Source organism: Podarcis muralis, chromosome 4, assembly GCF_964188315.1.
Source record: "Podarcis muralis chromosome 4, rPodMur119.hap1.1, whole genome shotgun sequence".
Taxonomy (NCBI): domain Eukaryota; kingdom Metazoa; phylum Chordata; class Lepidosauria; order Squamata; family Lacertidae; genus Podarcis; species Podarcis muralis.
Window position 1 is genome coordinate 59,385,152 of NC_135658.1, and position 25,662 is coordinate 59,410,813.

Consider the following 25,662-nt stretch of genomic DNA (forward strand, 5'->3'; position numbering starts at 1 on the left):
CAAGTTGACATTTGCTCCTTGCTATGATGCCTCATTCTTCAAGGCTCCATTGTTTCAAAGGCACTGAAATCTTTGGGATGTTGTTGTTACTAAAATTATTTATTATTATTGACAACACCAACAACATCTCAAAGATTTCAGTTGTTGCTATTACTATTATTATTTATTATTGGGTGGCTTGTTTTTTTTTAAAAAAAGGAGCGGCCCAAACAAAATCAGAGTGGAATTCAAACCCAATGAACACCAGGTAGTATAAACAGTTTTTACAGCCTGCCTAAAACTAGGGAGCGAATGCCACAAATAGGACGCACCAATCTCTCTTGAGGATGGAACATACAACAGGGTCCCTGAAAATGAAAATGGGCATTGTATGTTTTCTGTTATTTTCATTTGCTTTTGCAAAAGGTGAGAGGGTGGAGTATCGGCACTTTTAGGTTTGCTGTGAACTAACAGGATTTTATCAGTTCTTTAAAATCTGCAGTATTTAGAACACCTGTGTGCAAGAAGCAAATAGTTGATAAAAAGGATTACACTATGTCTTGGAGCCAGATTACACATTGCTGTTGCCAGGGGATTGGCATCCTGTGGCAAGGTTTTCATTTCCTGTGGCTATTAGATTCAGCTGTACTCACTGCATCAATCAGGGCCATCAGGAGAATCTTCCTGCTTCTGCTCCACGTAATTGGTGGCCATTGAAGGGGGAGGGGCAGGACAACTCACTACCTGATTATCTTGATGCACATAGTAAATACTATCAAATGTTATCCTTGCAGGGAGGCAAAGGTGCCATAGGGTTGTTGATCCCCACAGTGACTGTCCTATATAGCTCTGTTCTTAACTTCCATGTAATGTGATTAACTTCAAGTTACTTTGAGGTGGCAGTTTGTGATTTTTGTTTATGTGTGGACTGATAAGGTGTTTACAAAATAAAAGTTTTGTGCACATCACAGGGCTTAGCTTTGCAAAAAAGTTTCGACACACAAAGGCTGGAATCTTGTCAATTCTGTTCTGCTTAGGCCTTAGGGAATAGACATACAGTGGTACCTCAGAAGTTGAATGGAATCTGTTCCGGAAGTCCATTCGACTTCCAATACGTTCGGAAACCAAAGCACGGCTTCTGATTGGCTGCAGGAAGCTCTTGCAGCCAACCGGAAGCTGCAGAATCCACATTGGACATTCGAGTTCCAAAGAACATTTGCAAACCAGAACACTTACTTCTGGGTTTGTGGCGTTCGGGAGCCAAAGCGTTTGACTCACAAGGCATTTCTGAACCAAGTTTGTGGGCCCACTCCATACATGCAGCCACGTGAGTTATTAGTGAGTGGGGCGGGGAACCTTTGAGGTCCGGGTGGTTTTTAAAAAACTCCATAGGAACCCTTTTTTCACTGCAGAGTTGTGCTGGCTGAGTAAACCCTTTGGGGAGCCACTTGCTCAAGCATCTTCCAACTAGGATTAGGTGGTGCTAGAGGCCAGCCACTTGGCTCACTGCAGCAGACCTGAAATGGTGAGAGGGAAAGTCTAGGCTAGGAAGAGACTGCATGTCTGCAGGTAACTGTCTGCACTTCCCTTCCTTACAGCAAGAGTAGTTGGGCTACTGTGAATTTATATGAGTGGAGTCTTTTGTGGTGTGCATGTGGAACTGCCACACTCAGGCAGAGTCTCATTCAAGCAAGCAAAATGCTGGGGAGGTCGAAGCATCTGCCTGCTCAAGTGCAGCCTAGAACATGCCTAATATAGTGGAAGAAAGGCTGTAACACTTGCCGGCAGTTTGAGTCAAGTTTCTGCAATGCCCAACTCCTAGGTCTGGTTGCTAAGTTTAAATGGTCTGAATAAAAGCAGTGGCTCTCATAGGATTGGTCAAAGTATTAATTTCTGTTTTCTAGATTCATCCTTAATAATCAGTTAATTATTCTCATAAGTGTGCTCTGAATGTTTTTTCTGGTGCAGTGGTGCAAAACAAATTACAGCAATGTTCATTGTGCTGCCTGCAGACGGATTGGTGCCAATTTATTTCATTTTAAATAATATTTATCCATGCATCGGCATGTACTGAAGCGGACTTAGAACTGAGGCACAGAGAGAAAGTTTCCTAAAACCAATGATTCATCTGACCTCCAGGATATTTCCACTGCATTTGAAAATGCGTAGCAATTCTCTACCGGTGATTTTTTTGGGGGGGGGGGTGGTAGAGGGCCAAACGGTGCCAGGTACATCCAACCTGAAAATGCGAAAACCGAAATGAGAGGCAAGCCTCTGTATTCTTTTTTCCAGGGAGTTTAAAAATCAGGAGGAATGGGGAGAGCCATAGCAAAAACTGCTTTGTTGCCAAGGAGACTTGTAAACGTTGCTATGGAGAGCTTCTTTGCCACAAATGTGATAAATTATGGGATGTGTTCAGCAGAGGAATGATTTAAGCAGCCTGGGATATGGATCCATTTGCAATGGGCATGGCGCCTTAATAGTGCTAAAAGGAAGTGTCATTCGTTCTTTGAGAAATACTATAATTTTTAGGCATCCTGACCCTTTTTAAGGCTTTAGCTGCTGCAGCATGACCACTGTTCTGCACCAAAGAAACCTAAAGTGGGACAACTAGTGGAACAATGAATCTTCCCCGCAGGCCATGTAGCAAAAGCAGTGAGATCCATAACCCTTTTCCTATTTGTTTTGGAAAGTAGAGTGCTGAAGTATAGGATTATTCCTAAACTACCTGTCTGCTGCAAGAAATAAATTAACCAATTAAAAAGCTCTTGCAAGCACCAAGTACTCATTTGCAGAGGAAGCTCTGGCTGGGTCTCTGCATGATTCACTGCTGTGGACTTGCCTCCTTCCAATCAGCCTCTGCTGATTGGCAAGTGATCCTCTTGCATCTCTGCCTCAGATGTCATTGGATCTTTCAATCATTCCTCATGCAGAAATTCAGCAGCATTACTCAAGCTCAAGAGGAGGCTACCAATTGCATCTTTGCAAGAGTTGCTGCTCTAAGCTGGCCCTTCTGGTCAAGAAGCACCCCTGGCTTCATGACCCTGTTGAGACAAAGGCATAGTTTCCAGTGAGGGGGATAATTGTTACTCCTACCTTCAACCTCTAAAGAAGTAAACATTTTTCAGGTGTAAGGGTGATGTATATCAACTTTAATTCAGGAGATAAGTGTTGTTGAACTACCAGAATGTAAGAAAACATTGGATTAGATGATTTTAAAATGCACTTGTTGTTTAAAATGAATTTACGAACAGTGGGTATAATGTATGACAAGCAGAAGAGAAATGCTTATATCTGTCAGGCTGTTAGGAATTATATTGAGAATGAATCCCTAGCATGTTGGAGATATCTGGGTTCCTCAAACCAAACTTCTTTATTTTTAACCCAAGAATTTAGGAGATCTGGGTGAGTGGGTGGGGACTAAATTATGATCTCTACATTTGACATTGTGCCTCTGATATTTTCCATTCATTCTGCAATAAGTTCAACCTGTCTAGGAATATTTTTCCAGGGCTGTCATTCTCTTTCTGCTGCTTTATAAGGTTCATGAGGAAGAGACATACACAGAAGTTGTTAATTATTTTGGGAGGAACAGACTAATTCAGTGCTTCTCCATTGCTCTGACAGATACTTTTCATTTATCTCATTTTGGGAAGATCAAGGCCATTTTGGGGAGATTGCTCAGAATGAACAAGACTGTTAAGCACAATGAAAATGCAAAGTGACAAACATTTATTTGTCTTGCATGTTTGCCAGTGATAAAAAAGCCAAATCCATGATTTGTTGTGGAGGAAGAAAAAAACACAGGTGGAAACATCCTGCATGTGGCAGAAGTATAGGATAGCTGATAGTTGGTATTCCTGCATGTAGGGCTCGGAATAGGGATGTATTACTCTGTCAATTTCGATTTCTTATTTTTCCAATCTTAAATTCTGTTTGGCCAATTTCTGTTGTCATTCATGTGTGGTTTTTTTTAATTTGCAAGAAATAAGTTATCTTACTATACATATTTTTTGCAAGCACTTTCCCCATAGGTAATACATTTTTAATGTTATCTTCACTAACGTAAGCATTTTTGTTTGTGCTTTTCTCAATACACATTTTTGTATGCATATTTTGGTTGGAGAGCTGCACTGTAAAATTCAGAAAAGCATGAAATTTCATGAGTAGTTGTGCTTTGGTTTTCATATGGATTCAGGAAGTGAAAATTTGTTTCAAACCAAATAAATTTCTCCCCTATCCCTAGACCTGGGTAATATATTTATTATACCTATTCGATAGATAAGACGTGACTTTCAGTGCATACTCTGAAGTAAACCCTATTGAGTTCAATGGGGCTTACTTCTAGGTAAGTGTCATAGGATTGCAGTTTGGGTCCCGTTTATTTCCAGTGCAGGTACGAGTGCATGTGAATGGTGTATAGTCCTAGGGTATTTACTCTGGTGTAAGTTTCTCTGAGAAGTAACTCCCATTAAATTCAGACCCATAGGAATGTAGTCTACGTTGGGCTTAGCTGTGACTAACATAGGCTGGCTTTTGCCAATTGTTATATACTTTTGGATGAGGACACTGGATAATTTTAGAGTCTGGGTGGTCTAATAACATTTCCTAAAGAAGTTCCCCGGGTCAGAACTAAACTGAAGAAAGGAAACATGTCTGCTACCATGTTTGAAGAAGATAAAGGACATTTTTATAATGAAGTGAACTTGCTTGTTTTCTGTTCACATATACTTTAAAGGTAAAGGTACCCCTGACCATTAGGTCCAGTCGTGAACGACTCTGGGGTTGCGATGCTTATCTCGCTCTATAAGCCGAGGGAGCCGGCGTTTGTCCGCAGACAGCTTCTAGGTCATGTGGCCAGCATGACTTAAGCTGCTTCTGGCGAAACTAGAGCAGTGCACGGAAACACTGTTTATCTTCCTGCTGGAGTGGTACCTATTATCTACTTGCACTTTGACGTGCTTTCAAACTGCTAGGTGGGCAGGAGCTGGGACCGAACAATGGGAGCTCACCTTGTCATGGGGATTTAAACCACCGACCTTCTGATTGGCAAGTCCTAGGCTCTGTGGTTTAGACCACAGCGCCACCCGCGTCCCCTTCACGTATACTTAAGGCAAAGTTAAAAATTATTTGTTGCTCCAAGTATGATAAGTGTACTCTGGGCAACAAACAGTCCTTGAAGTGGACTATTTTCATTCTTGCTGTGGAATGCAAGGTCGTATTTTAGTTTCTGTGTTATCATGGTTGGACTGAAGCTGGAAAATGCATGCAATTTGTGGTGGTAGATTTGGAATGCAAGAAAGACCTGAAATGGCCTTATCCTGAGGAGTTGTAAGGAAAGCTTGCATGAAACACACACATGCAGCAGATGGTTACTTGACTTCACCATCTCTGTAAATTCAGGGTCTCCTTTTTGCCTGGTTTTTAGATGTAGGGAATTCCCAGATTGTTAAAGGAGGGAAATGACCTTCCTAGGCTGATATTCCTGTGTGCTTTCTTATCTGTAAGAAGAACTGTCTTTGATTTAAAGCTCCCCTCCTCCCCAAACATATTCTCAGTAGGTAGCAAACTGGTACGGAATGCTAATAAAAAAGTTTAGTGAAGTCATCTTCTATCAAACTCTTGTGGTAGAACAGAAACTTTCCCCCTATATTTGACTTCTTAGTTGCTGGACTTATCAGTCAGTTGGGTTTTGTTTTGTTTTTAGCCCTATTTCAATTTCACATAGAGACTGGTTTGTTGACCAAATCCATGTGTGTATTCCTGCCCCCCCACTCCCTATGGGCCCTTCTGTTACTGCTGATTCTGAACTGCAAGTGTAGCACACATGTGGGCATAATGTGTTTTCTAAAAATCCACTCTTGATAGAATGGGGGTTAGGGGTTGGTCCAAACACCTGAACTTGTTTTAGAAACTGGACTTAGGATTTGGGTTAGAGATGTGAATCAGCCTAAGTGAGAAGGTGGTGGCATCAGAGGAAATGGTAGAGAACCTATTCAGCAGATTTTTGTTATGGTTCAGGTCAAAAACAGGTTAACAGCCTGGAGTGTAATCCATCTGAGGTCCACTGGAGTTCTTGTTCAAGACCCATTGGAACTAATGATAGTTATATGGGAGCTGTGCTTGATGGTTGTATGCCTTAGTGTTTCATTTAAATGGTTGGTCTATTAGTTTAAGCTTGGTTTGCAAAATTCTTATGTAACTATGAATTAATACTCCAGAGTATGGGTAGGCAAACTAAGGCCTGGGGGCCGGATCCGGCCCAATCGCCTTCTAAATCCAGCCCATGGACGGTCCAGGAATCAGTGTGTTTTTACCTGAGTAGAATGTGTCCTTTTATTTAAAATGCATCTCTAGGTTATTTGTGGAGCATAGGAATTCTTTCATCCCACCCCCAAAGATAGTCCGGCCCCCCACAAGGTCTGAGGGACAGTGAATCCAGCCTCCTGCTGAAAAAGTTTGCTGACCCCTGCTCTAGAGTCATATTTCAGGTTTACTTATAATCTTCAAATCATGGACTTTTCTCTGGGCTAGCAACATCCCAATCCTCTAAATATTTGCAAGAAGCTTGCTTGTATTCACTAATGAAGCTTTATACAAAATTAGAGGAAATGCTTTCTTCCAGCATCCAGTCAATAGAACATCGAATAATAAAGACTATGGAATACCACCAGTCAAGTCCTTATACCAGAGGAAAAATAAGTCTTAGTATTTTCCTTCTTTCCAATTTTGCAGATCCAAATGTTTTGTACATTTGATCCAGTGTTGTGTGCCTTGCTCATCATTTTTTAATGCAAACAAAATTTTATACCTTATTTTCTTCATTATCTGTAAAAGATCATATATTTCAGCAAAATCACACATGCTAAAAAAAGGAAGTTTCATTTTGTGTGTCGTCTTGAGATATACACCCCCTTTTTAAAAAAAATCTCACACTAAGAACCGCCTAGAACTGTGTTAAGGGAAACACCTGTTTAGATTGCGGGTCATCATGAGTTCATCAAAGCTAATGTTTGGAGCATGATGTTGTTCTCTTCACCCTATAATCTCAATACATGTTGAACCCTTCCTATAAACCAGTCCCAGGCAAACCTTGTTTCAATGTAACTAAAAATATTATGATAGGAGGGTAACCCAGTCCTATTAATCTACTGTCAGTTTTATCTGCATGTAAATCTAACTCATAATAATAGCAACAACACTAAATATTGTGTAGATTCTTGTGCTTTGACATCATCAAGTTTCAATGTAAACGAGCTGCTCCTGTAAATTGGCTCAGTTTAACCCTCACTGTTTTATAATCTTCCTTTGCTGGGTTTCAAAACTCATTTCAGTCTGCTTTTTGAAGTAGCAGGTGTCAGGCAAACTTTTAAGAAGGGGGCTGATGGAAGGAGAAGATAAGGCAGGCAGCAAAATGGAAGAGGAGGAAGTTAAGCGGGTGATAAGATTGATGGGATAAATTACAGGAGGAATGTGCGGGAGGGTGGGAACAAAGGAGACCAGAGGCAGATACATGAGAAGAGGGCTCCGGCTGCATCCTTTAAAAAACCCTTATCTACAGAGAAAGATAATGTGGGAAGGGCTAAAGAAGCTTTAACAGGATTGCACAGGGTGGGGGGAAAATGTTTTTAAATTTTAAAAATTTCAGGTTCAAGGCGTGGGATCCTTCTTATGCATTGTTGATATACAACTTTGATTTATTTAGGTCTAGTTCAGAAATGTTTGTCTGTTGGTTGAAGACTGTGGTTTTTGTTATATTGTATATATCCTTGACTAAGGTTAAGCATAACCTTGAGGATACAAAATGTCAGCCAGGTTCTCAAGGCCTGCTGCACAAAAGGAAGAGAGTTGTAGACTTCTTGAAGACGAGTGGCATTGCAATATGTTAACTGCACTACTAAATCCCCGAATACGTGGATACTGGTGGTGTCATAGGTCAGAGAGGGCCACCTTCAGCGTCAGCCTAATTTCATGCAGGTTGCAGGGGCGGGAAGCAGAGAGAGTGAGCAAATCAGATTGGCCCTTCTCACTTTTCACTCTGGCCCTCAGTATGTGGCCCCTGATTAATTACTCTCTAGGGAACGTGACTCTCAACAGAAAAGGGTTTCCCATCCCTGCAACGAGTGTTTCCAGCAGTTCAGGTTATGGTGTATCGTCACACTCTGTAGTCTTTCATTCCCTGGGTTTGCAAATTTGACTTGGAGCCGCTAGAATTAATTCATGACAACTGGTTATTTTGCATCATGAGAAAAAAAAAATATTTTGCATCATACCTTCTTTTCCTAGTGAAATACCAGCAATATTACTGTATGTCTAGTTTTCCTATTGGTCCTTGATGTAATAATATTCATCCTTACCAAAATCCATAGTTGTGTCTAAACTTTTTCATCTACTTCGTAAATTCGCACTTGGTGCTACAATTGCTCCGAAGAGATGGAAGCAATTGTGCGAGATGCTCGTTGAGTTAGTGATGTGGTAACCCTTTTTGTTTTTTGTTTTGTTTTAAATGAAGGTGATTTTCATAATACAGAGCGCACCCAGGACCACGGTTTTGAAGTTCCTGAGGAGAAAGGTCCTCCAGCAGACAGTTGTGTGGAGAGACTTACTGTATATGAAAAGGCCAGCGACCAGTCCGCAGAAGATGTCAAGCAGGCCCTGTGCCCCCACCAGGACAGGAAGCGTAAACATTCTGGTGAGAAAATGCAGAACGATGGAAGCCTTAAAGAAAACTTTGTAGAGGAGCAGGAAGATGAATTTGCATCAAAAGCAAAAAAGAGGAAGAACTCCAAAGGTAACCCGGCCAAGTTGGTCACTCTTTAAGGCATGGCTTGTGAAGTGAACACTCTTTGGATTAACCTATGTCCATTTATGACCTGTGTTGTGCCAATCCCAAATCCTCGCCTGAATTATGTTTGGGTACCTACAAGGTACAAGAATAGTCATTGGGCAACGTAATCTTTGGCCAATGCAAATTGCTGTAGTGCATGCAAACCCCTCCTGAGCTAATCTTTTAAAAATGCATAGTGTGGTGGTGAAGCTGAAACAATCTGCCCCACAAGTGAACTATAGCTTTTGTTTCAAGTTGAGGGCCTTTTGATTAATTTTTAGTTATTTTTCCATTAGATGACTGGCCTGAGAGGGAAATGACAAACAATTCCTCTAACCACTTAGAAGAGCCCAATTGTAATGAGGTGACCAACCTGAAGGTGTGCATTGAATTAACAGGGCTCCATCCCAAAAAGCAGCGTCACCTGCAGCATCTTAGGGAACTGTGGGAGCAGCAGGTGTCACCAGAGAGATCCCCACCCGGCAAGTTGGGCCGGCAAAGCAGGAAAGATTTAGCTGAGGCTGTTCAGCCAGAGGCCACTGCAAAGGTCAAAGACTGCACAGAAGAAAGGCACACCAAGAAAAGGTCAGAGGTCAAAAGCAATAGAAGTTGGTCTGAAGAGTCCCTCAAAACAAGTGACAATGAACAAGGTATGCAGAGATTACTAGGGAAATCTAGCATTACTTAGTGACGCATGCTGCCACCAGTGCTAAGAAGCTGTCAGTAGTTTTTTGGGTAGAAGTTTTATATTATATTATATATAATATAAAATTTTACTATGATCATATAAAGGACTTAAAGTGCCACTATTAAACCACTTATGCTTGTTTTGCCAAATCTGTAGTGTGTGGTGCTAATTGTGTTTTAATGCCACATCCTAGATGTGTGTGCTGTCTGTGTCGTGTGATTCCCTCCCCGCTTCAAATTTGGGGGGGGGGGGAGAGAATACCAAAAACCTAAAATATTTTTGTCTGTAGGTTCTTTTTGGTCATTTTTGCTTTTTGATATTCTTAACAGTTTTTGACTTCATAACAGTCCCCCCTTCATCTTTACCAGTCAGGAATGATTTTGATTTCATAACAATTTTTGACACATATGAATGAGTGTAGATTAAGGAAGATAGTATGAAGAGTACTGCGTCTTTTAACCACTTGTGGGAATTCACTGCTCCATTAGGTTTGAACTTCTGAGTTAATTTTTTCCTGCTCTGGAAAGCTGGAGGGAAGAAAGAGGCCTCCTTGTGTTCCATTCTCTTTATGACAGGAAAGGTGCACAGGTGTCTTTTCCCAAATCTTTTCCGCTTTGTGGTTAAATGCAGACTAGCTGAGTTCTTCTACCTAGCCTGCTTTACCACTTCTTTCTTCTCTTTCCTAATTAGTTGTTGTCAGTTTTGTATATGCTGCATCTTATACACATAGATTGTACTGAAAACCAGTTCACAGGAAATAAAATGACAATTTAAATATAATGACAAGCAACATAGCTGTCATACACAATAAAAATCTGTAGAAACCTACTATAACATTGAAATATAAGATTTCATCTCCAACTGGGAGCAGGTCTTTGGGAAAGAGCTTCTGAGGGTCAAATTATATGTTATGTTAAATTCTTGTTTAACCCTTTCTCCTTGCACTGTTGTTCTGACTAATATCGCTCCTCAGAGCTGCTATAGGTACCAACAGCAGGTCGTTCCCTGTAAGAGCAAATAGCAGCTGGAGAAGGGAGGGATTTTAATCAGGACCGTGGTGCAGGGGGAAAGGGTCAATGCCCTTCCCATGTGCTGTGCTCCAGATCGCAGCTGCTGTGTCTTAAAATAAAAACAAAACCTGAAACCTATTAAATCAAATCATGCATTTAATGTAACACATAGTTTGGCCTCTACCATTTCTGACCGTGATAGGCAGAGTTTTGGTTTTTTGTTTTTATATGGGAGAAGATTCTGTTATTGAGGGCAGGGATCTGAATCGTTGAATGTTCTCCCATACAAAAAGACTCCCTGCGCCCAGAAAGCAATCATATGGAAAACGAGCCTTCTTTGCAACATGCTAGTTTTCAAGGTATGGGGAGATTTATTTATTTTTGGAACAGAGGAACATTGGAGTGCAAGCCCCTACTTCCTGCCTGAAATGTCCAGCCACAAGTTTCACCCTGGTGAAAACTAGGCCTAAGTCTACAACAGCTGGAGGATTCACCACTTTCTTATTCGTTTTTTAAACGTTTTTTTAAGACAAGAGAGAGAATCCTTCATTAGATAGACAGATCAGACTCATGAGTCAAGCCCTTGGTTTCTATTCCATTCATACATTGCTTGATCTTACAGAAACAGAATTTAAGAAACCTTGATCTGATGCACTGTGAATTCAGATACTGCTCTTACTCTAAAACCACAGCTAGTCATTCATTTTTATTCATTTCCGTTGTTCTGTTGGTCCCTTTTGGGTTCTGTAGAAGTTTAGTTCTGGTTCCTCTTGCTTGAAAATTGTCATGTAAACAAACTCATCATGAACCTCTTTGCTTTCTTTACATTTCCTTCATGTCTTAGGGAATCCTTTTCTCTCTTCAGGCATGGTCAGTAGAATGTTACAAAAGTGGAACATTGAAGCTATGATAAATGCATTGTTGGTATTTTAGAGAAGCTGAAAAGGTCACTTAGGGTCAATATATCCTGTTTCTGATTGGATTGGGTACATGACATCCTTGCAAAAGGCAACTGTTGAAAGTTAGGCCCTTGCAATGCAGCAAACAGGAGAGACAGCTGCTTAATGGTTAAGAGCCATACAACACTGAGAAATTGCTGTTTGGATCTATGAATCCCTTTTCAGAATACTGCAAGGAACAGACCCAATGCTTTCCTCATTTTTGGTGCACAAAGGGAGACTTTTTCAAAGGCAGAAATGGGAACTGGGCACTCAACCAGCGTTTCTGATTATGGAAACCGTTTTTGTGTCCTTTGAATTTTACACTCCACTCTACTCTACAAAAAGCAAAAATGGATTTCCTGAGGTGGAAAGGTTTCAGTAGTTCTATACCTGAAAGAGCAGTATATTCCCACTTTGCTAGCATGTCATTACAGGTAAGGAAGCCTCTTCTCTCATCTGCATGAGTACACTGAGTAACAAGTACACTGAGAAGGAGGCCTGATTCATATCTACTTTGCCACAATGCTTAGATGGTGCAGTGTTAGACTGTGTGGTTGTTTACTGTGCTTAGATCTCGGAACAGCAAACTTTGTTTAGCAGATGTACCCGCCCATTACAAGTACTTTTTATTGCTTATAGTCCAAATGTGGAATTGCTTAATGCGAATGTAAAAGTTTTAAAATAATGTTAGGTGTGTGTGTTCTCTTTCCTTTCAACACACTATGCAATGTACAATGCCTTTCCTCCCCATTTAGGTATCCCTCCATTCCCAGCATCTCCGCACATGAAGACCCTTTCATCTACCAATATAAACAGCAAAAGGCAAGCCCAGCCAAGCTGTACTCCAGTTTCAAGGTTGGCTGCCAAGCAGCAGAAAATGAAAGAAAACTGGAAGACAGATGTGCTGTGCACAGACGAGGAAGAAGATTTCCAAGCTGCATCCCTGCTGCAGAAACATGGCGACTGTGAGAAGCCACCAGGGAAACGTCAGTGTAAAACAAAACATTTGGCACTGCAGGAGAGGAGAAGGAGGTCATCCCTGACAGGAGATGATGTCACTGATCTCGAAAGTGCTGAGGAGAAGGTATCTTTATTTCAACCCAGTTGTCCCACTAATATTTCAGGTTTGGCTAATATCAGCCACTTTAAACGCTTAGCTTGTTGTCTTATGTAGTGGCACTTCCAAGCCCTTTCTGTTTACTTTAAAACACATTGTATTATTGTATTGTTCTGCAGCGCTCAATCCACTTTACTCCAGGACAAATCTGTGAGGGCTCCTCTGATTCTTTCAGGATTTTGATCTTAAACTTTTAGATGGTATAAATCTAGAAGCCGACACTACTACACTTTTAAAAAGAGAGAGAAAGGAAAATGGATTTTCAATGAATTATTAAGGATGGATGGGTGGGGTGTGGAATTCAGTAATGATTTTGACAGGTCATAGTTAATGAGGAGAATCTGGAAGCGACCAGAGGCTCCTTCAGACTGTGACTCTTCGCCAGTCAAATCACATGAGCAGGCATTGTACAATCGCCTGCAGCAGCAGAGTCCCTCATTATTGCCTGTCTCTTCAGCCCTCACAGCTGCAGATTGCAAGTGCCCCTCAGGAGACTCCCCCAAGTCGTCCCATGCCGCCAGAAGCCCGAAGGCTTATTGTCAATAAGAACGCTGGAGAAACTCTTCTGCAAAGGGCAGCCCGACTGGGATACGAGGCAAGCATTGTTTCTGAAGTTCACTACTCTGAATTACAATGTGGAAGATGGTTGGTGTCACACATAATTCTAACTGTGCACGTGGTTGGAGTCTCTCTTTGTGTTCCTTCTCAACATGTCGAAATATCTCCAGGCTCTCTGTTCTGTTTCTTTATTCAAGCGTGCAATTAGTATATTTTGTGAGCAGGGCTAGGAAAGAAACAATATAAACCCCTGTAAGTTAATAACCTTGAGCCTGAATAGGCGCCAGTCGTTTTCAATAAGAAGTCAGTTCTTGATGTGCTTTGCAGGATGGGGATCGTGAGTAAGTAGTGGGGGATGGGGATAGATACCCTGATACACAGCCAAAGTTAACATATATGCTGCATTTCTGGAAGGTTAATTACCGGCACAGCTTTGGCAGTGTGAGAATGTGGACACGCTTCATTTCAGGGCTGCTTTTGAACTTCGCATTTTAATGTTATGAATATATATTTTGTGATGCATTCCCCTATTTGAAAAACAAACTGGCATTTAGAGCTGGTAAATCACTGGGACTTACAGACTTCAGGTGAAAATTGTCATCTATACAAATAGTTTGGAGATCAGACTTATTAGCAAAGCAGCTCTATAGGTGCCTATGTCTTTGGGTTTATTTTCCTTTCTACATTTTTAGACGTTGCTTGTAAGAATGCTGCCATCCTTAAAATGCTATAGAGAGAGAGAGGGCGGGGGATGGGTCCTGATGAATCTTTCTGTTAATTTTGTTTTATGGAAAGGTTTTGTTTACTTCTACCTGTAGCAATAAAATGCGAGATCTTCAAAAGCAGGGGTGCGGACTGGGGAACCGGTGGCCCTCCATATGTTGCTGGACTCCAGCTCCCATAAACCCCAGGGATGATGGGAGTTGCTTGCTTCCAGTGGTGGTTCTAGAGCTTAGTCAAGCACAGGTCAATCAGAACTTTACCTGTTCTGATCCTTAATCAAGAAGCAGTCAACTTGCTGTGCCCCTTTTCCTTGATGGAAAAGAGAAGAGAATCAGTTCAGTATGTTGAAGCCTGTGTTGAGGGGCTAGATAGCAATGTGGCATACTGAAATATGGGTAGTGGTTATATATGGTGCATTTAACTTAATGTGTAGTAGGGCAATGTGGCATCTTGTATATGGGAAAAGTCCAGTGATTAAAGTCACAATCAGACAATTTCATTTTCCAACGCATCATGGAGCACTTTCTAGTCTTGTGTTGGATGAGTTTTGGTTAGCAAGACTTATGGACATGGACAAGGTGCTTGACTTGGTTTGGGCAACTACTTCTGCTCTTCTCCCTTGATGCTCATGGTTTTTTAAAACAGCAGGGTTGACCACATCAGAGAGGTGATTAAAGCCTCCTTGCAAGAGGGGGTGGGCCCTCCACCTGTCAAAAGGAGATAGTGTTAAGACCACTCCTTAAGAAACACTCTATGGATTCAGAAAATCTCCATAGAAATTGGTCAGTCACTAATGTTTCCTTCTTGGGCAAGGTTCTTGTGGGGTTGCAGGACAGATCTTGGGTATCCTGGGTGAAACCAATCTTTTAGTTCCATTTCAGTTGGGATGTAGGCTTGCTTTGGATTACCCTATTACGAGAGAGACAGAAGAGTGTGTTCCTGTTGCCGCTAATTTATTTCTTAAGGGCTTTTGACACCATTGGTCATTCTATGCTTCTGGAATGACTGTCTGAGCTGGGGTTAGGTAGCACCACTACCAATCTGACTTGGATGGTTGTTTTCAGAGGGTGGCGTGTGCTGGTTTTGACCTATGTGGCTTTGACCTATGTGGCTCAGCACCCCAATTCCTCAAGGGCCTCTTCTCACCACATGAAGCAACCCAGACCCTACTCTGTGTGACCTGCTGTGGGAGGTGTGGAGGGTGGCAACAGCAGAAGGAGCCTTTTCCATGGTGGCCCCTCTCCCCTGTTAATGGGGTGTGCTCTCCAGGGAGGCACACCAGTGCCTGTTTCTAGGTACCAGGCAGAGCCATTCTTATTCACCTAGGCCTTGGGATCTTAATTTTAGCAGGGTGTGGTGGATCTGGAGCTGTTTTTATGTATGTTAGTTGTGTCTGCTGAGTGCCAATGGGGTGTGTAGGAACAGAATAGAAAAGGAATGGTTGGCTGACTAGGAGCACTCCCATGCTGCAGCATTTTGTTGCAGGACCCACTCGTCTCTGTAGGATCTATAGGTGTTAGTAGTGGAGACAGTTCTGAACCTCTGTTCTTCAGCCACATTGGACTTCTGAGGATGGACATTGGGCACAAACAACAAGAGTTCAGCGCCACCTTATTTGTATATGTAACAACATTTTACATGAGACGCCCTTGGAAACGTTCTGCTTTTATAGCTACCACATGCCACTGGGAATCTTGCCACTGACTTTGACGAGGTGTCCCATAGCTTAATTAATTCAAACTGTATTCCACGAGGCTTCAAGGAAAACAAATAAGGACAGTGCTGAAGGCCCTTTCCAGAGTAAACAGCGGCAAATACCAGATTAAAACTCCTCCTGAAACAGCTGTACTGAATGCACAGTTTGGCGGGGAAAGGGAGAGGCATTTCTAGGTGGCACTCTCTGTGTCTTGACTTAGAGATATCAGTTACATGTCTCCTTTTCCTTAATCATGTCTGCTCAGGGCCAAATGAGATGTGATTGTTTCAGCTCAGTTTTGTGTATTGAAACACTCTGTTAGGAGGAGGATTTTAATAGCAATGTGAGTGTAGTAGGTTGGGTGCCGACTCCACTGTGTACCTATTGCTTACCTCTTCATGGACCTTCTCTCCAGAAGCTTTTTGCTTGGTTGTGTTTCAGAGCTTGGCTGTGAAGATATGGGTGCCTGTGGGGCTGGGGCGGGCAAGAGATGCACCGTAATGCCCAGATCACCAACTTTCATTAAGGAAAAAAGGAAAGAGAAAGTTTATGGCACTTTTAGAACCCAAAATGTGCAGCCCGATTGTGGAAACTCTAGAGAAGAAACACCTTTGCTTGCTTTTCACTTTTCCACCTTTTATTCTGGTCTTCCCTGGTGGAGAAGGGGTTGCTGCCCTATAGAAAACAATGCATTTATCCAGGATTTGAGTGTAGCTGTGATTGGGGAATAGTGTATCAAGTCAAAAGCAGCAGCAAAGCCAGGAGTTCATTATCTTTTGAACTTGGGCAAACTCTTACTTAAATTAAAACAATTTAAAAAGCAGTTTGCCCAATACCAAGCAGATAAAAGTCCTTCCTTGTTATACCCATGTTGCAGGACTATGGCTGTAGCCGAGAGAGCAATAAGCTACACCAGCTGTGCAAAGTGTTGTTGCACCTATTTTGGAGGGATTTTGTGTAGTGCATGTCAACCCTCAAATGTTGTCCAGTGCTATCCTGGTGTGTGCGGCTTATTTTTTTAGAGAGAGATGCAGCTGGCAGGGAGGGTTGTGAAATTGATTATAGCAGCAGTGCCATTCATTAAGGGCTGGAGGTGTGTGAAAGGAGCAGGGAAAGAATTGCAGGTTTCAGCAGTGAGTGGAAAGATGTTGCCTAGAAGAAAGTCGGATGTATAAATTGAAAAACAACAGAGAAATAGACCTGGAGCCCAATTTTCCCAGAGGCCATATCTACCCAGGTCTCTTTGCCACTACTCAGTCAACAGATCTAGTTTGATGCTAACTATGTTTTATTTATTTCTTTGGAGTAATAAATTAACACTCTCTCCCCCGCCTCCCGCCCATCACCTTGCAGATGTGTAGGCAGAAGTTAATGGCAGATAAGCCATAGGTGAGGGAAAGTCTGTACTCAACACCTGTACATTGCTTTAAAGTCAGGCATGCACACTCTTTTCTCTCTCTGTGATTTGGACAGTTTACGTGTTTACAACATGCACAACTGTTGTCAGGACTAGATTGGCCCTGCACTGGTGTGCAGCTGGCAACCTTTCAAATGACCTCTCTGATGTGACAGGCATAATCAGCTGAAATGCTATAGTCCGTAAGACAGCCAGAAAAGTGTCTCAGACCCACAATACAACAAAGTTTTGAGATTTGTTGACAAACTTGTTTTCTTCATCTTTTAAATATAAATTGACAGGGAATATATTATCTAGAGGGATGTTAAAATAACTTGTTTTTTTGTGGTGGTTTTTGTATGACCTTTCTAGTTTTGTTGTTGTTGTTTTTAAAATAAAATTTCTCACCCAAGTGTGTGCTCTCAACTTTTTCCCTGTTATTGTACAGGAACATGCTAGAAAAGTCAGTGAATTTGTGAGCGGTGGTGAGGGGTGTGTGTGCATTGTGGATAGGGCTGTAGACAGGAAATCCGAGGTTTTCTTCATGGTTTCCCCAGAGGAATGGGGTTTTGCTGGTAGAATGCATTGCAGGCCTCAGCCTAGGAAAGTCTGTTGGCTGCCATGATACTCTGGCTGCGAGGGATATTTGCTCATAGGCGTTGTGTTTCCAAATGCCCTTCTTATCTGACTGCTTTATAGAAGGACTCCCCCTGGAACATTCCTCTTCTCTTCCCCCTCCCCAATTGAAACACTTCCCAGATGAATTGTGCCCCTCCCTCCTGTTTTCTTTAAGTGATAACCTCTGGTGTTAAAGATATCTCCATAGCAACAAACAGTTTCTTTTCTCCACCCTTCCTGCCTTTCTCCAGGAAGTGGTTCTGCATTGTTTGGAAAACAAGGTCTGTGATGTAAATCACTATGACAGGGCTGGCTGTTGCGTTGTAAAGAGACTTTAGGCACATTATTCTTTCAGTGATTTCCTTTGCTGACTTGGACGGAGGATGATGCACAGAACGCTCTGTGGATCCGTACTCATGGAACATGGATCTAGAGAGGCAGCCTGCCACACGTACTAAAGCAGCAAATGAGACATGCACACACCCCTCTCACACGCAGACACACACATTAAATAGGATTCCCGTTTCTACTAGGCTAGAATGCATCACTTTCTAGCTGTCACGGAAGCATTGAAAATAATTCTGTGCTTTGGTTGGTGGAAACTGAGATGACTTTATAAATAACTATGCATCTTATAAATAGCAACACACGGTTGCATGAAAATGGCATATGGGCTAGAACTGGCCAGTAGGTGTCATGGTGAATGCAGTTTTAAACTCTCTATATTGGGGTTTCCAACCCTTTTGGGCTAAGGGCTAAGGGGCACATTTGGAAAATGTTAGAAACTGCCATGTGATGGCAAAATACACGTGTTGCAGAAGAAAAGCTGGTGATACACCAAAATCCGACAAATAACCCACATACTTCCTAAAACAAATAAAACACAAAAAGCTGGGCTCTCCCTCTCCCAAGCAAAATTCTCACAATCCAACGACAAAACCAGGCAAAGCAATCTGCATCCAAGCAAAAGAAAAATCAGTTCTCTCTCTCTCTTTCTCTTTGGCGATCACTCGTAGCTGAGTAAGATTGTCTTCCATAAACACGGTTTTAACAATGAGTCCGTACCACAAACACACAGAGCCCCCTCCAAAAAGCAGGTAACCTCAACATACAAACACAAAAATCAGGTGAAAGACACACCAAGAAACAAAGAAAAAATGCTGGCAAAGTGCCATCATTTGGGACCCAGAGGCTTTCCTAGTGGAAAGGAAGGTAAAAGAGCCAGGATAGGATGCCTTTCCAGTCAATTTAGCATCACCAATAGTAATGAAGAAGCCTTTTTTTTAATAGAAAAATTAGGAGAGTCAGGGGGCTATGGTGCCTGAAGGCATCACAATGGGGAATCGGGGAATTAATGGGCATAGCCAAGGGGGGGCAGGAGGGCAGCTGCCCCCCTAAACCAGGTAAATAAAGAGAAATACTTAACTAGCCGGCCAATTGCATCACAGAAAATTCTGTTCTGCCCACCCCCCCAAACATAAAGCCTGCCCCTCTAAAATAAATCCTGGCTACACCCATGTCTATATTCATCAATCTTAATTGTTCTTCACAAGCTTCTGCAATGTGTTTTTTTCCAGGATTCCCAATTTCAGATCCAAACTAGTCATGTGCTATCAGCCACATGTTGTGGAATTCGACAGAGAAGGCTGAGATTTCTATGAATTGAATAAATCATGTTTAAAGAGTTAATGAGGCATTTAATTAATTAACCATAAAACTCTACATTGTTACATCTCGTGGTTAATGACACTGGATGAAATCCACTGGGAACTTCTCTAGTTCTGTGGCAAGAGGCTGAGTGTACGCAGAATGGGTGCCCTCCTTCAGGGACCTTTGTGCAGATTGAATGAATGGGAGTTAAGCAAAGGCATGTGCTGGGGGTTTATGGGGTGGGGTTGGGGGAATGACGACTAGCCCTGACAATTTCTGACGTACGTGTCACTTAAATATAGGCAAATGCTTATTGCCTGTTGATTTAAAATTGAACAATTAGTCCCAAGTTTTCTGTGCTAATGTTTTTTGTTTGAAAGCCAGAACTCTGGATGGTCCACAGCTCAGTGTGGCACAGTGCACAGATTGGGCACAGAAAGAGGCCCAGGGTGCATCTAGATAAGGTCTTGCAATCTCAAATGGATCATTTAGACACTGCAAATGGTTCATTTGCAACCTTAATGAATTTTCTGCAGAAGGGATAAATCCAGCTTAAATGGAGAAAAGTAAGGGCTGAGCAATTAGATGCCAATGACATTGTGTGGCCGCTGTGAAATTCTTGCATGCATGAGCTCCATTGATCCCACAACACTGTCAGTCCCTGGGATTTCCAGGCAATGGATTTGGGGTTGCAAGGCTGAGAAAGAGTTAGTTGTCGAGCCTAGCTCTGTTGCAGAGTCTCTGCCAGGCAGAGTAGATGATGCAAGCTAGCTGGACCAATGGCCTGATTCATTACAAGGCAGTTTCATATGTTTAAAAGCACCCTTTTTTTAGTTCAGTTTAAAATTAAACAAGTGGCAGTTGTTTGTACTAACAAACTGCCCACTCACAGATGATTTGGTACTGTTTCTGCAAGCCAGAAATGGAAGGAAATGTATGAAATAACTTTTCCCAGATTTTTTTAAAAAATTGAATTATGTTGCTCATGTCGGTGCTGTTAGTCCCAGCCTGCTGTTTGGACCAGCAGAGAATAGCCTGGGTACCAGACTGACAGATTCCATCATGGCTGGCATTGGGGTGGGGTGGGGTGGGCAGGGAACACTATCTGGGAGAGCCTTTTAAGTCTTCCCCATTTTGACAAGACAGACCTTGTTCATAGTATGTGGCTGAAGCACTTAATCCTACCTAAAAGTCATATGACTGGACTTCTTTCTTTAGCTTGGACAGCCAGTTCATTAGATTCCTGCGATCCACTTTAACCTGGTTAGCAAAGGCCTGCTACATGAACAGCTTCATGCTGTATCCTAGCTACCAACTCCTCAGGTCAGGTATGTGAAGAGTGCAGATTACTGTGGGCTTTCCGGCAGATTTGGAACTGCAAGGATAAGTCTGCAGCGCTGGGGAAATGGGCTTCCTGCATTTCACAAAGTGGACTCTAGTCCGCGGAAGCTTATACCGTAATAAAATAGGCGTCACAGTGCTCTTTATTCTCTTTTCTTCTCTCTGCCTTTACTTGAGAACAAAATGGTTAACTGAACTTGTGAAGGGTCCTGCTAAATTGACAGCATTTGTATCGGGTCCCTTTCACAGCACTTTGTCACCTACTGAGGGCCAATAGAACAGGTTCTGCTATCCCAGGCCTTTGTTCCAGGTGACTGAAGGATCACAGTCTCATTTTCGCAAAACCGCTTTGGTCCCCCCCCCCCCGCCCCTTACTGTCACGTTTTATGAAATTAAAGAACTAATGAAATGTTTCCGTGACTGTCAAGAGCTTGGGAAATTTGCCTGTGAGCTTGATTGTGTTATCACTACTGCCAAAGCACTAACTTGGGTTCCATGGTGCAAGAAAGGAAAGATATAAATCCTGGGGTTGGGCTAGATGACCCTTGGGATCCCTCCCAACCCTACAATCCTGTGAAATGTAAGGAGTGTGTATGTGAGACACACACACTCCCACTCAATTATCTTGGTGGTTCTTGTTTCCATAAAGGCATCTCAAATCAGTGATAAAAATGTGGACAAAGGACACAGTAGTTAGACTAGTCTACTCCTTACCTTACCTTGGTGGCGCTGTGGTCTAAACCTAGGGCTTGCCGATCAGAAGGTCAGCGGTTTGAATCCCCGCGAGGGGTGAGCTCCCGTTGCTCTGTCCCTGCTCCTGCCAACCTAGCAGTTTGAAAGCACGTCAAAGTGCAAGTAGACAAATAGGTACTGCTCTGACGGGAAGGTAAACAGCGTTTCTGTGAGCTGCTCTGGTTCGCCAGAAGCGGCTTAGTCATGCTGGCCACATGACCCGGAAGCCGTTTGCGGACAAATGCCGACTCCCTTGGCCAGTAAAGCGAGATGAGCGCGCAACCCCAGAGTCTTCTGTGATGACCTAACAGTCGGGGTTCCTTTACCTTTACGCCTTACCTTACCTTACCTCATGGCCAATTTCCATCTTGCACTGCAATGTGCACAGACCACACCCTGTGTAGTCCAGCATCATGATGTTGTGTTTCTTTGTCCACGCCAGTGGCTGCCATTGGCATGGAGCAGAGGCATGGAAACTCACAACATGATGGCTCCATGTCCTCATAGTGTTTGTACACATTGTGGCGCTGGGGTGACCCCAGGGAGCAGTTGAGGCACTAAGTTAAAGTATAGATCAGCTCTAACATTATTTGGAAGGAATTAAGATTTCAGTAGTTAATATAGAGGATGCTGCAAAGAGGTTTAGTCGAACAAAAGCAGAAGCTGACCTGTTTTCTTCAGGATCTGAAAGAAGAGGAAGGCTTTTGATTATACTTTCAGCGGCTACCAACGTTCCATTCTGCCAAAGAGGAAATATTCAGGGTTACAATAGCAGCTGTAAAATGTTGGCATCGCCAAGGCATCTTTCTGTTAGTTTGGAAAGTTACTTGTAGTATGTGAACACCTTACATCACAGTCTTAAGTATGTTATTTGCATATTCATTCTGCTCCTGAGAGTTGCTTATAAATAAATGGGTTGAGATGGGGAGCTGTTTGGGTTTTCCGAATCTTCCTTTGGGGGCTAGTGGCTTGTTTTGTTTTTCTAAGTTTTGACTTCTTCAACGGAGAGAAGAGCTGTGTGGTTTCTTCCCTTCTTCCTTTTGTTACTCCTTAATAGCCCAATGAGAAGTGTATTCCCAGCATGTTAAAGTAAAGGTATGCATGTCTCCACAGCAACAAACAACATGGTCTGTTTTCTCTTGCTTCTCTTTTCCAGGAAGTGGTTCTGTATTGTTTGGAAAACAAAGTCTGTGATGTAAATCATCGTGACAATGCTGGTTATTGTGCCCTGCATGAGGCCTGTGCCAGAGGCTGGCTGAGCATTGTGCGACATCTCCTAGAATATGGAGCCGATGTGAACTGCAGCGCTCAGGATGGAACTAGGTTAGCAACACTTCAGTTACTAAGAGTAAACGGCCACTGCTTTTGTCCCGCATTAATACACAGCTGGGTTGATGTCACCAATGGCTTTGAAATTATGTTTAAAAGAAACATCGCTTTTCTCCAACAGTTGAGGCCTGGAGTCTCTCAAACTTCCGGAACTTGCTAATTGCATTCTACTGCATAAAATTTGATTCCTCAAAAAATGCTGTGTCCTCCTTTTGCAAATTTAGGCTGCATATCTATCCACATTTTAATCCTACTGGAATCAATATAGCCTGGTTTTGTGGGAGGTCCAGGTGGCTAGCCACTCACAATTCTTGTTCTGATATTTGAGAAACTATACTGGACAATAACATTCTGCTAATTTTCTGTGTTAATTCTCTTTGTTATGTGCCTAACTCTTTTTCCATTAGGAAACCATTTGTGGCTATAATTGTTATAGGAATAGGATCTCTTGCAGTTTTACTGAACAGTTGAAAGATACTACTTTTTAGTCCTGTTTATATCTTACTTATACTTCTAAATATCTTTTTAAATATCAAACTGGTCAAAAGTGCAAGTAATTTGTACACACACCTTATAATTTAGTGTACAGCATTGCTTAATTTTACTCATTCTTAGTTATATGCAGGTAAAGCACCTTCTTCAACCTTTTATCCTTCTACCCATGGCGATATCTAATGGCGATATCTTTTTCTAATTATTAAGTCCTTCCTCTTTTTCTTTTTGATTCACTAAACATTTCTGTGCATAATGTTGATAATTGTTGCTTTTAAATACTGTACTAAGATACAAGATGGAGGTTGCCTTTTGGAGTTCTTCCATTTGAATGTTTTATCACTTACCACCAAACCTGATAGCCTGAGGGCATTTAATTAGCATGTCTGTGAGCCAAGAGCTCTTAAGTTATTGGTCTTTGCCTATCAACTTGCAATAGTCAAAAGATTTCAAGAAAACACACACAAAAGATTTAATCTTGGTTAAGGTGGCCTATTACTCTTGAGCACTCTGTCATTATCACCTTATCAGGTTTATAGGAACATGCTTCCTGGAAGGAAGAACAGTGAGAAAGAGGCTTGGACAAGGGGGTCAGCCTCTTTTCTTTGGCCTTAGGCCCACCCCCTGGCTGGCCTTCCATTGTCCTCCCTGGCCGAGGGTGGGTCAAAGGCCTGCCCAAGCAGGTGGGTGGCACCCGCCCAGGTGAGCCCGGCTCAGTGCCGCAAACTCTGCCCAGCTGTGGGGAAGGAAGGGTGGAAATTGTCCCTTCTCCCCATCTAACTAAATAAGAATCTATGAGGCTGGGGAGGCCCCCCATGTGTGGAGTTTTTTATTGAGCGGGTCAAGCCACTCAGACCTCCTTAGCACCATAAAAAGAAGGTGCTTGTATCTCCTTGAAAACTGGAGATTCCGCAGCCACTTCTTTTCTATAATGTGCCAAGCTCCAGGACCATAATTCAGCGGTAGACAGCACCTGTTTTGCATGCAGAAAGTCTCAGGTTCAACCCCCAGGTAGGACTGGGAATGTCCTCCTGTCTCAGACCCCAGAGAGCTTCTGCTGGCCATCACATAGACCATACAGAACTAGATAGGCCCAATGGCCTGACTTTGGGTAAGGCAGCGGGTTCTTATGCTTCTATGTTTTACATTAGCACTGTTTCTTAACACCAGCTTCCTGAGCATTTCTTACATGGCTAAAGGTTGACATACCCTTTCACCTACCAAGCACCTGAATCTCTCATTGCTTAGTGCTAGGGTGCCCTCTACCTGCCCTCCCATGATGTAGTGGAAGCAACCGCTGGATTAAGTACACACCCACCATCCTCCTTGCATGGGGCTTCCATTTCCATCCGTTGCTGCTGCATGATGTGCTATGAAGTGGAGCTCAGCAGATGCATTTGTCTCCCTTTCCTGCTGGACCGGAGAGTCAAATCCGCAATGTTCTGCCTCTACATTTTCCTCTTCCATGTATTTGAACGTGACTTCCATGGCTCCCCATTCCATCACTAAAGCGACACTGGTGACAGCAGGGAGGAAGTGCGCGTGTATGTCTGGGTTTAACGGTGCTCTTGTCAAGGTAGCAGGCGCAGATTCAGAGCCCCCAAGCAGCATGCAATGGCATTCTGCATTACTGGGGTTTTTTTTTTACCACGAATCACTGCTTTGCTGTGGAAAACCAATGTATGAACCATCCTATGGCAAAGTGAATATGGCATCTGCAGTGCTAGCATTGCATAGAACGAGGTTGTGGAAACTCTGTAATTTGATGTTGACAAGGAAAGGAGATGCAAATTATCTGTGGGCATGTTTGGATTGGGGATCCCAGCAACCACAGAATTTAAAACAGGGGGAGAGGGTACTTTGAGATCTCAGCACAACTCTGTAGAACAGGCTTCCTCAAACTCTGCCCTCCATATGTTTTTGGCCTACAACTCCCATGATCCCTAGCTAGCAGGACCAGTGGTCAGGGATGATGGGAATTGTAGTGTCAAAACATCTGGAGGGCTGAGGTTGAGGAAGCCTGCTGTAGAATCGATGCAATGGGACCACTTGGTGCAAACCACATTGCAAGGTTTTGTACGTCCACCTGCTGTGGTATAGAAATCCTGTGTCCATGCGCTGTTTTCAGTGGTGAGAGTTTGTCTTCCATGATTCACATGCCATCCCCACAACAGCTACTCTCCTAGAACTATAGTATTCTGGGAGCTGCCATCTCCTGAGAATGAGCCTAGCAAGCATACTATGGTCTCCAGGCTGGCACCTCTCCTCATATTTGTGACTTAAGTGTGTAGCAGTGATGTCTTGCACAGAAAGGCATCAGTATTAGCCTTCAAACAGCTGCTAGTAGTCAGTTTAGCTTGACCTATTAAGTCCTCTTTGTCTTGGGCCCAGCAGGCCGATAAAACACTTCTCTCTCTCTCTCAAGATTTGCCAAAGAGGCCCTACCCTACTAAAAAGCTAATATCATTTCAAGGGGGAATGTCTGTGAAGGAGCAGATCAAGGCTGTCTTCTTTCTTTAGAGACAGGTCTTCCAAGTATGGCTTTTGTTGCACTTCGATTGTTTT

The 25,662-nt window shown here is 42.7% G+C and overlaps 1 protein-coding gene across 7 annotated transcripts in view; it reads left to right on the top strand.

Moving 5' to 3' along the window:
• The window catches only part of BCOR (BCL6 corepressor), an 84,516-nt gene that overhangs the window by 50,380 nt on the left and 8,474 nt on the right, over positions 1–25,662 (top strand). For 5 of the 7 annotated variants that reach the window (XM_028727373.2, XM_028727372.2, XM_028727379.2 and 2 more), the window contains 5 exons: positions 8,492–8,770; positions 9,103–9,456; positions 12,201–12,529; positions 13,020–13,157; positions 22,433–22,599. In XM_028727373.2, the coding sequence (XP_028583206.2) occupies positions 8,492–8,770; positions 9,103–9,456; positions 12,201–12,529; positions 13,020–13,157; positions 22,433–22,599 (1,267 nt within the window). The remainder of the gene's footprint in view (positions 1–8,491; positions 8,771–9,102; positions 9,457–12,200; positions 12,530–13,019; positions 13,158–22,432; positions 22,600–25,662) is intronic. The other 2 variants (XM_028727380.2, XM_028727382.2) reach the window with 2 other exon arrangements.